We start from the raw sequence: 15,106 nt of genomic DNA, 5'->3' as shown, positions 1-15,106 counted from the left end.
AAAATTTATTTGCACGTGTTCAATTATAACAAGTAAAACACTATACAAAATGTTACCTTTTGCTCAACTTTTGCAACATTTTAAAATGTCATAAATAGTGTTTGTGTAATTTCATAACTGCCTAACTAATATTTTAGAATCAGATTTAAAAAAATAAATTAATAAAATAAGTATCTGGCAGTCAGGATGAGATTGATAAAGCAATCCATCCATTTTCTTCCACTTAACCAATTCAGGGTCTCAGTCATTATGTAATATGATAGTAAGGTTTCATGGATCAGTGTTGTTGACTGTATGCTCATAGACACATGACTGGTCCCCAGTATCAGTAGACAGGTTATGACTGGTCCCCATTAAAACAAAAATTCAGGTTTAAAATTTATTTGAGAGTGTTTGACTTTTCAAGTCATTTTTAAGTTTAGATGAATTTATTATGAATTTAGGAGTGAAAATCATGTCTTTACACCCTTTGGAAAGGGTGGATCCCATTAGGCACCTGTCACTCAGTGGACCCCACGATGTAGGAAAAACAGGTATGTGTGTGTGTGTGTGTGTGTGTGTGTAAACTCAGACATCCTGACCTCCCGCTGAACATCCACTGAGCATTTAACTCTGTAGTTCTCGGCAGGCGCCAAACTGCTGCATCAGGTATTCTCTTTGACATGAAGAGAACAAAAACCATCCCACAATGCGTGTGTGTGTGTGTGTGTGTGTGTGTGTGTGTGTGTGTGTGTGTGTGTGTGTGTGATTCTGTACAGTACACACTCTAGCCTGCTGCTGTGGATGAGCGTGTGAGCTGTAGGCTACCAGGCCACCTGGGAAAATGTGTGTCATTGAGCACAGTAAAACAATAGCGTTAATAATAACAACCAACTGATACTTAATGCTTGTGCACTGTGATAAGATTTACTCAAAGGCCAGCAAATGGATAATACATTGTTTATTTGCATGATCTGACTGGTAGTGGAAGCAATATCCTCACCCTTAAATGTGACAATGACGCCATAGAAATAAACGCGATAAATCAACAAAGGAAAGCAGCACATAAATTGTAACGTGTTATTGGATCAAATGCTTGATAATGAATCCATACTGTAATGCTTCAGTGATATTTTTGCTTCAGTCTTTCATGAACGCGCATTCCTGCACAGAAAGGCGAACACGCGCGCTCGGTGAAACAAAGACGTGGACGAGGCTCTTTTGAGGCAGTCAAGGTGGAGGAGAAGCAGCGGGGAGGAGGGGATGGAGGCCCAGAGCATCACTTACTGGACCGAGAACCATCTAGGATTACTCTCCTCATCTCTAGAAGGGATGACGTAATTCTGGACTACAAAAGTGGGAGTGGTCTGGGCGTGATTGACTGATTAAAGGCACAATCGGCCACTGAACTTTTGAGTACTGAATAGGAAGTTAACTTTAAAGATGAATGTAAATCAGTATGTTTTTAAATATCACGTTAATATAAATGTTTTAGATATGTTTTGGCGAAAAAACGAATAATTTTAATATTGCATCATATATAAAACTTGATAAAATGTAACAATTTATAAGGTTTTCTGAAGCAACTGACATTAAACTTGTTGCTTTTTTAAAAATATATACCTGCACCTGTTGTGCCACAAATTCCATTTCCTGAAACAATATGTTAGCTTTCCATTAAGAGTGAAATCCTTTCTGAAGTAAACATGTTAAGGACTTCAGTGTTTCTCCCTCTTCCCTCTCCTCCTGTGTCCTTTAACTTCTTTGCACACCACTGACATGTCAGGACGTGTCCCAGCCGTGCAGCAATCTTTAGTTCCAGCCTCTGCGCGCAGAGATACAGCCGTCCGATATAACTGTAGTGTCACTTTAAAAGGCGATCCCATGCGCAGGATCCAGAGGGCTGGTCTTTAATCGACTTGCGTGCGCGCGCGTGTGTAAAGAGTGTGTGTGCGCCTATGCATGCGCGTGTGTATGTATCTCAGTGTGTGGAGGGCAGATCGAGATACAGTAGTAACCCGGAGTGAGGTGGCAGCCTTATTCCACATCGACACCGACTTGCCCTGCATGCGTCCTGTCTGCATTTACATCGCTGTGCGCACTTGAGGAGTGAAAGAGAAAAGAGTCAAGATGGCAACTGGAAGTGGCTGTGGACAATCCGGGATTTAGTCTTTTCTGTATTTTGAGGTTTTTTGTGCTATCAAGTGACCGGCCGTGCAAGGTATTTAATTTAAAGTGTTCGTAACAGATTTATGCACCAGAGAAAGGAAGCTTTAGCACTTTCTCCTCCGCCGGTGCTCTCCAGATTCTTGCAGCAGGAGGGGATTATGCGTAGAGCTTCTGTTAGTGAAGTAGTATTTTATTATAAATGTAGTGAAGATCACGGGGTGCCATGTTTAAATAGTACTAGTGTGGCTTCACTGACACATTTAGCACTGTGTTTTGTAGACTCGGCTTTTTTTTGTTGTTGTCGTTGATGCTTTTTTGCTTTTCTATAACGAAGTGCTTTGGGTTTGATTCTTGTTTTTCTTCCTGTCCTTCCCAGGCGTGAATAACTGAAGTTTTTCTCGGGACTTATCTGCTATAGAATTAGCAACAAAGGACGGGAGCGCGCATTCATGGGATGCGACTTTGACAGCTCTCCATTTCTTGTCCTTTAACTTTATTATCTGGCAGCGGGGGCGAGATTGTGATTGGAGCCGGAGAGAATGGCTGAGGCTCCGCTCCCCGACACACTCAAGGACCTGGAAGTGGCTATAGACCCGGACTTTGAGCCCCAAAAGCGGCCAAGGTCTTGCACCTGGCCTCTGCCGCGACCGGACTCGAGCGCGGTGAAGCCGGAGAGCAATGACACAGATATTATACCCGAGGAAGAGGATGACGAAGAGGACAGTGCCACCGCGGCTGCCATCAGTGTCAATGGCTCTGGCGCGGCGGCAGAAGATCAGAGTAGCAACAGTCCCATTGCCGATGGAGCGCTCTCCTCACCCGGCCAGGAGAGCAGTGGCTCCCCGCTCTCCACACACTCCCCGACGGCCACCCCTGGCGCTCTGAACCCCAGCAGCTTGTCTGCCGTGCAGACCCCAAGGAAAACATCATCTCGCCGTAACGCCTGGGGGAATCTCTCCTACGCCGACCTGATAACCAAAGCCATTGAGAGCTCGCCAGAAAAGAGACTGACACTGTCCCAGATTTATGAGTGGATGGTGAGATCCATCCCTTACTTCAAAGACAAAGGCGACAGCAACAGCTCCGCAGGATGGAAGGTAAGAGTCTTCCCACCATCCAGCCCACCAGCCCCCCCCCCCCTTCCTCCATCAAAACAAAAACAAAAAGCATGTGGCTTGCAAACCCACTGACGTACACTCACAAACAGACACTCACATGCACTCAATTATGCCAAGACTGTAGATCCCCCCCACCCCCACCCCCTTCAGCTTCTATTTATTTGGGAAGTCTGGCACTCATTACACCTCTAATTATCATGTTAATGGAAATTACAGAGCAGTAAGAAAACACAGGGGTTTTTTTAGGTCATTTAAGATCACGAATCTCTTTAATCAGCATGAGGATTGGTAACTCCTTTACATAATTATCTTCTAAATGTAACAAAATGTGACACCAGGAGCTTATTCCAAAAAAACATTATAAGACTTGGAAAAATTCCAAGTTCCTGATCCGTGATATTTCTTTGATGGCTGGAAATGGAGCAAACGAACACTTGAACCGGTTTGTCTGGAAACACAGTGGCATATTTTGAGTAAAGCGGTGCTACATAAGACTTTCAAAGAATGATGCAGTTATATAAGACAGTTACTGAACAGCAGCTAATCCGCTTGGCCAAGGAGCTGAATGTAAACATAACAATTTAACACTAGTGCTCGGTGGAAACATTTGAATCCCGAGGCCTTCCTTTTATGACTAACCTCTGCAATGAAACCTCACTGTGGTTGGTTCAGTGAAACCATTCAGTCTGTCTGTGGTTGCGATACTAGAATGACACTTTGATAGTCACTTGGATAAAAATATATATATATATATATATATATATATATATATATATATATATATATATATATATATATATATATATATATATATATATATATGAGACACATTTCCATTATGTTATCGTAACCACAGAGGCATTGCCCTGTTTGCTATTTGTTATGTAAACCTTGGCAGGGATCTGCCAGTCTCCTGGGTCAGGTAGGCAACTGCCAAGGTTGCTGATCCTACCATGGGGGAATTACATAAGATCTGCCCTGAGTTTGGGCGAGCTGTTATGCATCGATCTGGTGACTGAAAAGGCATATGGGGACTGTGAAAAAAGAGAGGGCGTTGGAGGGAAGTACAAAAGGTCAAAGAGCAGAGATTAACACCCACCATAAGCTGAGGGATTGGTCCTTTGGGGGCCCATATTTTGTCAGGCCTTCTCAAGTTTTCTTATGTGATATGGTTCAGGGTGTAGCCTCATCAAGGCCGAGTTCACCGTCACCATGCAGGGCTGTTACTCCTGGAATTTCGGGCATGAGGGCCAAGCTGTCAGAGGTTTAGTGTTACACATGTCCTGTCAGTAAATCTTGGCCAGGGCTCACAGCCTATGCCTTCTTCTTTCTTATTTTTGTTGAATAAGTTCGACAGATTCTAGCTGCTTTTAGCTGTAACAGAGTTTTGACGTCTTTTTCTATCACAGATCTGTGATACAGAGTAGTGCAGTTTATTTTAACCAGGCATATTTCATTCAAGTGGCCTGTGTGTCTCTTGGCGTCATACTACCCATCACATCCTTTGAGATTCTAGGAAATGAGCAGTGAGCAACGTTTATTGAGACCATTAGGATGAGTGCCTTGAGGTTTCCAAAAAACATCTTTTGTGAATCAGATTGGATTTGTCTTTAGCCTGAGCAAAGGTAAACACAGAAATTAGAAGCCTGGATCAGGAATCTTCAGGATACTTGCCAACTGACTAACCAGAAACATATTCTTGTGCGTGCTGGTTTGTTTACATGTGTGATGCTGAGTAAAACTTTCCATTTAATGTGTTTTGGTGCTGGAGCAGTGGTAGCAAATTAGATAAAGTGGTTCGTGTTTGCAGGTTTCCAGACTTCAAGAACAGAGAGTTTTGTAATCGGAAGGTTGCCGGTTCGAGCCCCGGCTTGGACAGTCTCGGTCGTTGTGTCCTTGAGCAAGACACTTCAAGACACTTCACCCGTTGCCTACTGGTGGTGGTCAGAGGGCCCGGTGGCGCCAGTGTTCAGCAGCCTCGCCTCTGTCAGTGCACCCCAGGGTGGCTGTGGCTACAATGTAGCTTGCCATCACCAGTGTGTGAATGTGTGTGTGGATGACTGAATGTGTAAAGTGCTTTGGGGTCGTTAGGGACTAGTAAAGCGCTACACAAATACAGGCCATTCATTCCAGCTGATCTTGGGCTTTACTTCCAGTGGCGTTTAGGGATGTAAAATACCATCTCCAGGGTGGTGATGTTTATCAAAGCCACAAGTTCATTAGGTGTACTTCCACAGCTGGGATGATTTTCCTTCATAGAGGAATCTAGTTATTCAAAGTGTGACACAAAAGGTCTCAAACTGGAGAAAAAAAAGTTGAACATGTTGCAGGGATTCACCAAATCTTTATTGAAATCTGTGTTGAAATAATCTGTGATTCGATAACACTGGATTTTTTTTTTTAAAGGATGACACTTCTACAGCTCTGAAATAATGAGCAGGCTTCTCAGCATTAAGGCCTGAGCATGTCCCAAGCTGTACTAAGGCTTTAGTGAAAAGCCCATGAAACTAAAGACAGCCTGCAGAGCCCAGTTTTCAGAGGACTGCCTCTGCATGGGGACCTCAGAGTCCCTTTCCTTTGCTCTTAGGTTTCACCTCCACACAGAGGTTTGAACACCTACAGTTTCATGCACCCAGGGCACCTTTGTTGAGGAGATTTGCTGAGCAAATCCTAGTAATCCTCCTGAGGTCTCTCTCACAGGTTCCCACCTACAACATTGTGCTCCATGTCTTTCTCAGTTAACCATCAGCCTCAGTAAAAGCAGATAGCCAACAATAACGCATAACACTGGGTTTGTGTGTGTGCGCGTGTTGTTTGCATAAACGAAAGATTAGGTGCACCTGTGTGTATTTCTGTGCAAGTACACGCAAGTATTCTGAGCTGCAGTGAACTTTGTGCTCCAGTGTTACTTAACCTCGTTGTAATAGGCTCCCTGTTCCCAATGGCTGCCCGTCACAGGCCAAGCCCTAGTTATGTCACATTGGTAATTAAGGTTAAGAGGTTGTAACAGCTACACTGCACATAAAGTACGGTTATCGCCATCTGATATAAAGCTGATTGCTTAAGCTCTTGTCTGTGTGTTTTTTTTTAAATAGGGTTAGACCAGACATTTCCACACGGACATGCTGAGACATATCTAGTGCATTTGTCTGGTCATGTCCGGGCTTATCGAAACAGTTCAGGAGTTGTAAATTAATACAGGGATCTGAAATTAATTTTATTGATTAGATTATTTTAGTCTTTAAGATCCTTATGGTTGCAACACACTTTAAACAAATGTTAAAGTCCTTGGATAATTGATGGTTACTTGGAGAGACCGCAGAACACTGAGTCACAACCACATGAGTTAAAGGCACCTGATCTGATTCTCACTCTACAAAGAGAAAAGAAAACAGGTTCATCTACAGAACAACTGCAACAGTCACACACGCAGGGATAGAAACAGGTTCCCGACCTAATCATTACACATTAGACCATCTGACTTTGTGTGGAAAACAGAGTTACAAAAACCTGTGTTTGATTATCCAGGCACTCCAAAACTCCAAAAGTTGATTCTTTGGAGCCAAAATTATTTATTGTTTCTATTACAGCGGGACAAGGTGGAGAAAAAGGGAAGTAGGGGAAAAAATACAGCTTTCTTCACTTTTCATTCCTTGCTCATTATTCCAGTGTTGGATGAGATTTATTTGGGTGATAGGAGCCCAGCTTGAGTGCAGATCGAATTCTAGAAACGGCAAATCAAATAAAACACCAGAAAATAGTTCTTGATATGAGCTGAAACCCTGCTTGCAAGAGTAAAAGTTTTATTTTTATTTCACCTTTTATATGACTATTCACCTGATCTGTTCTGAAAAGACGTGATTGACCAGTCTCTCGTAATAGGGCTGGATTTTCTAAAGCCTAAAACCAGAGTCCAAGGGAGGCAAACGTGTCTAGTTCCCTCCCAGACCACTTAAATTACAGTTGTATTATTAAGGATTTCTTTTGTCCAGCCAGAGGAAAAACATGTGGCCTACCTCAGCTTTAAGCACTCTTTGAGGTTGATGACGGAATATTAAAGAAACTCTCATAATACTGAAGGAGAATACCAAAAAAGATTAGACGGGAGAAATGGGTGGTGTGTTTATGTGTCTGTATGTATGTGGAGCACAATCTGAAGTCCTCTCAGATGGAGCTGGGAAATTACCAATGTGAAGGAAGTGAAGCAAAAAAAAGGGGGGGGAGTATCAAGACAGTAAGAGGAGGGGAGGAGAGGAGGGGGTAAATTAACAAGCTTTGCTCTAAATTGGGGTATTACAACTGCCCTCTGGCTGTGATTCCCCAAGGAAGGGCGTGAGGGTGTGTAAGACGAAAGGGACAATAGGTTGTAGGAACACACCAGCTTCAGGCTCCCCCTCAAGTGTGAATAGTGTCTTCCAGAGCAGTCAACCTCGGTGTGCAGGAAATCCCCAGGTTCTGTTCCAGTTCCATTTCCAATCTATGGGAACATCTTCTTTAAAAGGCCCAAGCAGCTTTTTCCCATCTAGATGTGCATCTGAAAATCATTCTAAAGTATGCAGACAAATCAAAATCACATCCATATGCAATTTCTGCATAAATTATGCCGCAAGGCCAACTGGGAAATCAATCCATATAAGCTCATGGGTGAGATGGTGGGAGAGGATGGGTGATAACACCTGGCTTGGAGTCAGTGTAAAGTCAGTTTCCAAACGTGTTATTTTAAAGAGGCCATGATCAGGAACGGTAAGAAAACAATGCAAAATAGGAGCTCCCATTGGCTTACAGAGAGAGTGTAGTGAGCCTGAGTGCATTGCTTAGCTGTACAACTTTTATATTTTGGTTTACTCACTCTGTATTTGTCATTTTCAGCTGTTCCAAACAGTTTACAGACAAAAAGCTATAAAAAGCCATAGTTAGAGATTGTGTGGCTTAAGATGTAGGTTGGTGACGTATATCAATGCAGATGTTTTCTGACACTGTTATCGCAAAAATATCTGCACTTACAGATTTAAAGACGTGGTTTGGCAGGAAAGGGTGTTTCCCAAACTATGTTGCAAGGTTATGCGCTATTATAGTCTTATATTAATTTTTGTGCCGAAGCATTCGGATTCCCCTTTCAGTGGAACAATAATTAAAAACTCAAAGATGTAAGATAACAAAGGTGTCCAAATACTTTTGGCCGCTTGTACGTCAACAAGTGCCAGCATCTGCTTTTCTTTTTTTTTCATTACTTTATTTGTCTATACACCTGACTCTGCATTAAAACCTGTATTCTTCTTCAGATTTTCTGTCATAATTAGTCAGGCCAGTGAAACACACAGAAAGAAGTACATTTTGAAGTCTCCCGAGAGCTTTGTGTGTACATTAAGGAGGCTGGACAATAAAAAAGCACACTTTCTGGTTTCTTTCTCTCTTTTTCTCTTAATTTTCTGGATCCTCACCACCCATGTCATCCTCAGAACGATCTATTCTCCTCAAAGACACTTCTCAATTATTCAGTGCACTTGGGATGAATTCAGATCACCATATTAATTTTTAAGGGCCTGTTCTTGGCTAAAGGCAAACCCTCTCTCACCATTTCAGTCTCTCCTTCATTGCTTGAACTCCTCTTCTTTAGTCCGCTCTCCTTTTCTCACTCTCACTCCATCCCTCATTATTTTCCTGCCAGCTCCCTCATTTGTCTGGATGTAAAACACCGTGGTGAGGAAAAACAAGCCATTCCCCTGTAGCTTGCCGCTGCTCCTCTGAAGCACAACTCTTGAGATCTGTTGTGGGCTCTAATGAATGGAGATAAATCTCGGTCCTCTCCTCTCATTAAGGAAAAAAGACAAGAAGGAGTCAAGGCAGTATCAAGGGAGTATTTTTTTTTTTTTTTTTTTGGTGGCCATTATTGTAACGCAACTCTGTTTTTGAGACACTCAAGGTTTTATAATACGAATGAATAGTCCTAAAACCTCAGTGGAGTCCAGCTGTGTTTTGACAAGGCTTGGATTTTGGAAGCAGACAGGTCATAGTGTGTGTGTTATGTGTTTTGCATGTGTTAAACAGACACATGCCTGCACATGCCCAGTTATTGATAACATCTAAAATACAAACACATGTGTCCTACACACGAATTGCAGGTTCAAGATGAGGGCTTGGTTTGACTCAGCATTTTACTTCATGCAGTAAGGGATTAAGGCTCCAGTGTACCTGCCGGTTTGGTTGCTTCACGCGCCAGATGTAATGTGATCACACAGCCACATCCATTTGCACTCAAAGTTTTTTTGAAACTTCTGTACTGATATATATCAATAAAACAGCGGTAAAAACCGACACCTGAGTCTTCAACCCAGCTGTAGCAAAAATCCAGGTTACAAATATTAAGAGTTGTGCGACTAGCGGACATTGCAGGTACAATGCTGTTTGGCATCACACCAAGGGCACCACACATGGGTATAAAATTGCTCTAGGGGTGGGTGATATGTTGAAATTTTCAAATAGACGACCATCACCCCAACATCTTTTGACTGGCACTATATCTGCCTAGCATTTTGTGTGCAGACCTTTAAACTATAGTCCCAGATAGACCCTAAAAGGATGAGAAAAAATTGTGATTTGGAGCAGAACTCGGTTGTGATTGAGAGTTTGCTGTTGTACATGTGTGCATCATCCCCCGTCCTCTCAGTCAGATCCAACCTTGTTTGCAGCCAGTCTGAAAAACAGTCCAAGAGGTGATGTCACAGCTGCTATGTCCATCTTTTATATACAGTCCGTGTGTCCAAGCCCATTAACGTCAACGTGCTGAGAGTCTCTGTCAGTATCTGTGTCCAGACCTCCATTATATCTCAACACAACAAAATATTGGGTGTTTCCTCAGCTTTTGAACAGGATTACACAAACATATATTTAATTAATGGACTTTAGACAAGGTGGTGAGTGGGTTCTGTTCCCGTTGGACAGAGCAAGGACAGCTGTTTTCCCACTGATGCTGGTGTTTATGCTTAGCTCAACTAATGGGCCCCTGGTTCAACTGCATATTTACTCTACAGGCAACAGAATGGTATCAATTTATCTTATCTAGCTTTTGTTAAGATTGCATATGAGCACATTTATCCTCATTTTTAGCTGTTCCCTCAAACACTTTTAAGAGGCCTTATTTTTCGTTAGTGTTGTTGATTATTACTGGCCGTGTTACAGTTATAACACAGTTATTTCCCACAGCCGGCGTGCTAACAATCACAGGTGGAATTTTCCCAGAGGATTATTTTAAGTTCTTCGTCGCTTTATAAAACTGCAGCTATCGTGTTGCAGGTTCTTTCCAGAGCCTGTTGAATCACATTTGTGACGCTGCTATCGCGGCACCCTCACGCTGCAAAACATTTGCTCAGCAGTTTATACAACATCAGATTACACTGATCTTTTTCCAACTGTTAGTGCACAAAACTGGTGTTTCAGCCAGATAACTGCAGCAAAGTGCACAGCTGAAGTTGCAAGAGTCATCACCAGCTGCTAAATAAAGAAAGTTACAAGAAAAAGAAATCAAAAATGTCCACATATGCAGGTATTTTAACATCTGGGAATAAAACCTGACTCTGCGGTGGTTTATCTGGTGGTTAAACATTACTTTTTACCTGAAGGGCCTTAGTTAAATCTCGTACAGTAAGTTTGAAAGCATGTCATTACTTGTCTTCCTGCTCCAGCCCTACTGTTCTGTAATTGACCCTTGCCTTCAACCTCCCGAGGGAAAGGTTAACTAAAGCACTTTTCTAGGTCAGAGTCTGAGCAGGAAGGTTCAAGATAGAATCCAGAAACGCTAGTCTGGAAAATGCACATGCCGCTCTGAGACACACCGTCTGTCTGGCTCTGTAAAAAGAAATAAGACACGGAGGAAAGCAGCAATTATACATCCCCTTTAGCCCAGTTTGCTCTTTCTAAATAAGCTCATTAGCAGCTGGCCCAACCTGCGTATAAACTGCTTACATGTATCATCAGTTTTGGTGAATAAAATTATTTTCCAAATGTCTTGAAGTGATGTGTATCAAAATATGACTTCCTCCTCAATCTGTTGTAATCCAGTTGATTTATATATGAACACAGCATTCAAAACAATGGGCTTGAATACAAGAAAGGAAATATTTTGTTTCTAGAAAACAGGAAATGAGCAGTGGAGCAAAGGAAGTCTTGCTGGGCAGTCAAGAATATAGCTAATGACTATCCAAAGGGCTGCTATCAGCCCAGCTGCTGTAGGCGTGCGCGTGCATTCATTTGCGTGCGTGCGTGCGTGCGTGCTTAAAGGCCTGCATACCAACAGGGCAAGGGGTGGGGTTTATTTATCTGTCTCCATAGCACCCGACAACTTGTCTTTCAGGTGGGGGGTAAGACTTGCAGTTTGGGTGACAGCTGATAACAAGGTGACCTAGTGAACACGTTGCTTACACACACGCACACATACACATGCAGAGTCAGCATGCATGTACCTCCCGCTGTGGCGTTACATTTCAGTTTCTCTGATAACCACATTGCTAAAGAGGGCCCCTTCTCTCTCGCCGCCTCCTCCTCCGCTATAATCGACCCCCTTCGCCATCCTGCACACCAACATCTACTAATAAACACACAGTGGCTTATGTGTTGACTTTTTATGTATCTTTAGATGTGTATATGGGGAGGGGTACTATAAACAGCAATGTGTGTCTAGCAGGTAAGGCTACCCGCACCCGCGCTCTCTCAACAGATATCTGCCTGAGGCGTGTTTGAAGTTATCATTTCTGAACATGGCTCTCCAATGTGGCTTTTAAACTTTAATTTGTTTTCTTCTGAGCTTGTCTCTTTCAATCACACCGCTCCACCTGTCTGGCATCATTGAGTCTGTAAAGGACAGGATGAGCTACTGTTCCTGATTAACATTTAATTGAGTACAATAAAGCTTTCTGTGGCAGAGGAGCGAGAAGAAGAAGAAAGAAAGAGAGAAGAAAGACGCCACAACTCATACCCCTGTGTGTCAGTAAGAGTGATAACAGCATATTAAACCTGGATTACCTTAGATTAAGTGTTTTGGAAGCCACAGTCAAGCTACATTCAGGTGCCCCACCTGTGTGTATGTGTTTGCGTGTGTATCTAGGTGTCTACAAGCATGTATCACATGTTTGCAAAAGTGTGAGTCACAGAATAAGACAAAGTGATTATGACTAGCTCTCAGTGGTGTGATATATTAGCTCAGTGTCTGTCATAACCATAGAAGAAAATAGTTCAGGTACTTTCCACTCTGAAGACTCTGAACTGATCAAAGTACATTAACAATATTCAGCACTAGTGCCCGCGAAGTAACTGAATTCCGATTTGACACATCCAGCGAATCTCTTTGTTGTCTAATAACCTGTTCAACTTGTATTTAGAGTAGAAATCACTAACTGTTCATGTCAGTGTAAAGCAACCTGTTATGGATTAGCTATGAGATGGTTGGTTGCTTGAAGTAAATTTTGGAGTACGTCTGTACAATTTTATCGTTTTTACTTTTTTGAATTATGACAAAACATCCTGTCTGATGTTTAAAAAATCGCTAATAATGTTATTTAAATAAAGAAGTAATTTATTCCAGTGAAAGCTCAGCATAACCACTAAATTTAACTGTTTCCACCTAAAGAATCCATATATTATGTCTCAGTCACACCAGAGTAAAAACATTAACCTCTGAGCAGCTAGTAAAGTGATTGCTGCATTGGATTTTTTGCTGTTGTACACTCATTGCAAGTAGTTGCGGTGACCAACTGGTCAACTAATTGACGACTGGTTGTATTCCGGTTATATTCCTACATAAAAGCAAGGGTCCCAAGACAAGACAGGTTGCATTTGATTGCCAACTTGTCCTCTTCAAAGCGGTAGCAGACTGACTCCGCCTTCTTGCTGTTTTATCGGCATCTTGAGGCACCGATGTCGTTGTGAAGATGGCAGCTGACTGCGAGAGGACGCAGACTTTGTCCACAGCGATTTCAGAGGTCATGACATCACATCATCGCAATAATTTTGTTTGTGCCGCAGTCTCCAGCCACTGTTTTACCCAGTGTGACTACAGCATCAAACAGTAATGAAAACAGTTCTCATAGTGAGAAAGTGTGCTGACATTTGGTCTGGCCAGGGTGCAGTTTCACATGCTGTGGAGGCTTTCCAACCACAGAGACTTGATAACCCAGATTTGATAAGCAAAGCCTAAGAGTTGCATCAAGCAGCCATCCTGCCAGCCACCTGTTCAACCCACAGGCTTTCTGTGCAGACACACAGCATTCTTTTGTCTCTGTGTAACTCTATAGGTCGAAGTCACACATGCAAAGCGTTTCAGTTTCTGGTATGAATTACACAGCCTGGGATGTGTTGCTGTACACATGCTGAGCTGCAATGTTCCACATCCTCTATGCATCATTAAAATTAGGGAATGATGTTTTCAGTTCTTTCTAGGGATACAATAATAGTTCCCATAATATCCCTAGAGCAATTTCCCCACACAAAATATGGTCCCTTATTGTGTGTGTGCGCTATACAGTGGGGCAAAAAAGTATTTAGTCAGCCACCGATTGTGCAAGTTCCCCCACTTAAAATGATGACAGAGGTCAGTAATTTGCACCAGAGGTACACTTCAACTGTGAGAGACAGAATGTGAAAAAAAAATCCATGAATTCACATGGTAGGATTTGTAAAGAATTTATTCGTAAATCAGGGTGGAAAATAAGTATTTGGTCACCTCAAACAAGGAAAATCCCTGGCTCTCACAGACCTGTAACGTCTTCTGTAAGAAGCTTTTCTGTCCCCCACTCGTTACCTGTATGAATGGCACCTGTTTGACCTCATCATCTGTATAAAAGACACCTGTCCACAGCCTCAACCAGTCAGACTCCAAACTCCGCCATGGCCAAGACCAAAGAGCTTTCGAAGGACACCAGGAAAAGAATTGTAGACCTGCACCAGACTGGGAAGAGTGAATCTACAATAGGCAAGCAGCTTGGTGTGAAAAAATCAACTGTGGGAGCAATCATCAGAAAATGGAAGACATACAAGACCACTGATAATCTCCCTCGATCTGGGGCTCCACGCAAGATCTCATCCCGTGGGGTCAAAATGATCATGAGAACGGTGAGCAAAGATCCCAGAACCACACGGGGGGACCTGGTGAATGACCTGCAGAGAGCTGGGACCAAAGTAACAAAGGTCACCATCAGTAACACACTACAACGGCAGGGAATCAAATCCCGCAGTGCCAGACGTGTTCCGCTGCTGAAGCCAGTGCATGTCCAGGCCCGTCTGAAGTTTGCCAGAGAGCACATGGATGATACAGCAGAGGATTGGGAGAATGTCATGTGGTCAGATGAAACCAAAGTAGAACTTTTTGGTATAAACTCAACTCGTCGTGTTTGGAGGAAGAAGAATACTGAGTTGCATCCCAAGAACACCATACCTACTGTGAAGCATGGGGTGGAAACATAATGCTATGGGGCTGTTTTTCTGCCAAGGGGACAGGACGACTGATCCGTGTTAAGGACAGAATGAATGGGGCCAAGTATCGTGAGATTTTGAGCCAAAACCTCCTTCCATCAGTGAGAACTTTGAAGATGAAACGAGGCTGGGTCTTCCAACATGACAATGATCCAAAACACACCGCCCGGGCAACAAAGGAGTGGCTCCGTAAGAAGCATTTGAAAGTCCTGGAGTGGCCTAGCCAGTCTCCAGACCTCAACCCCATAGAAAATCTGTGGCGGGAGTTGAAAGTCCGTGTTGCTCGGCGACAGCCCCAAAACATCACTGCTCTTGAGAAGATCTGCATGGAGGAATGGGCCAAAATACCAGCTACTGTGTGTGCAAACCTGGTAAAG

The 15,106-nt window shown here is 42.9% G+C and overlaps 1 protein-coding gene across 1 annotated transcript in view; it reads left to right on the top strand.

Moving 5' to 3' along the window:
• Positions 1–1,868: 1,868 nt before the first annotated feature.
• Positions 1,869–15,106, top strand: part of foxo3b (forkhead box O3b) — a 42,640-nt gene continuing 29,402 nt past the window's right edge. The window contains exons 1-2 of the mRNA XM_085134160.1: positions 1,869–2,200; positions 2,525–3,245. Coding sequence (XP_084990286.1) covers positions 2,688–3,245 — 558 coding nt within the window. The 5' untranslated portion in view covers positions 1,869–2,200; positions 2,525–2,687. The remainder of the gene's footprint in view (positions 2,201–2,524; positions 3,246–15,106) is intronic.

Source organism: Neolamprologus multifasciatus, chromosome 15, assembly GCF_963576455.1.
Source record: "Neolamprologus multifasciatus chromosome 15, fNeoMul1.2, whole genome shotgun sequence".
In the NCBI taxonomy this organism is placed as follows: Eukaryota; Metazoa; Chordata; class Actinopteri; order Cichliformes; family Cichlidae; genus Neolamprologus; species Neolamprologus multifasciatus.
This window is presented reverse-complemented; position numbering and strand designations above follow the sequence as displayed.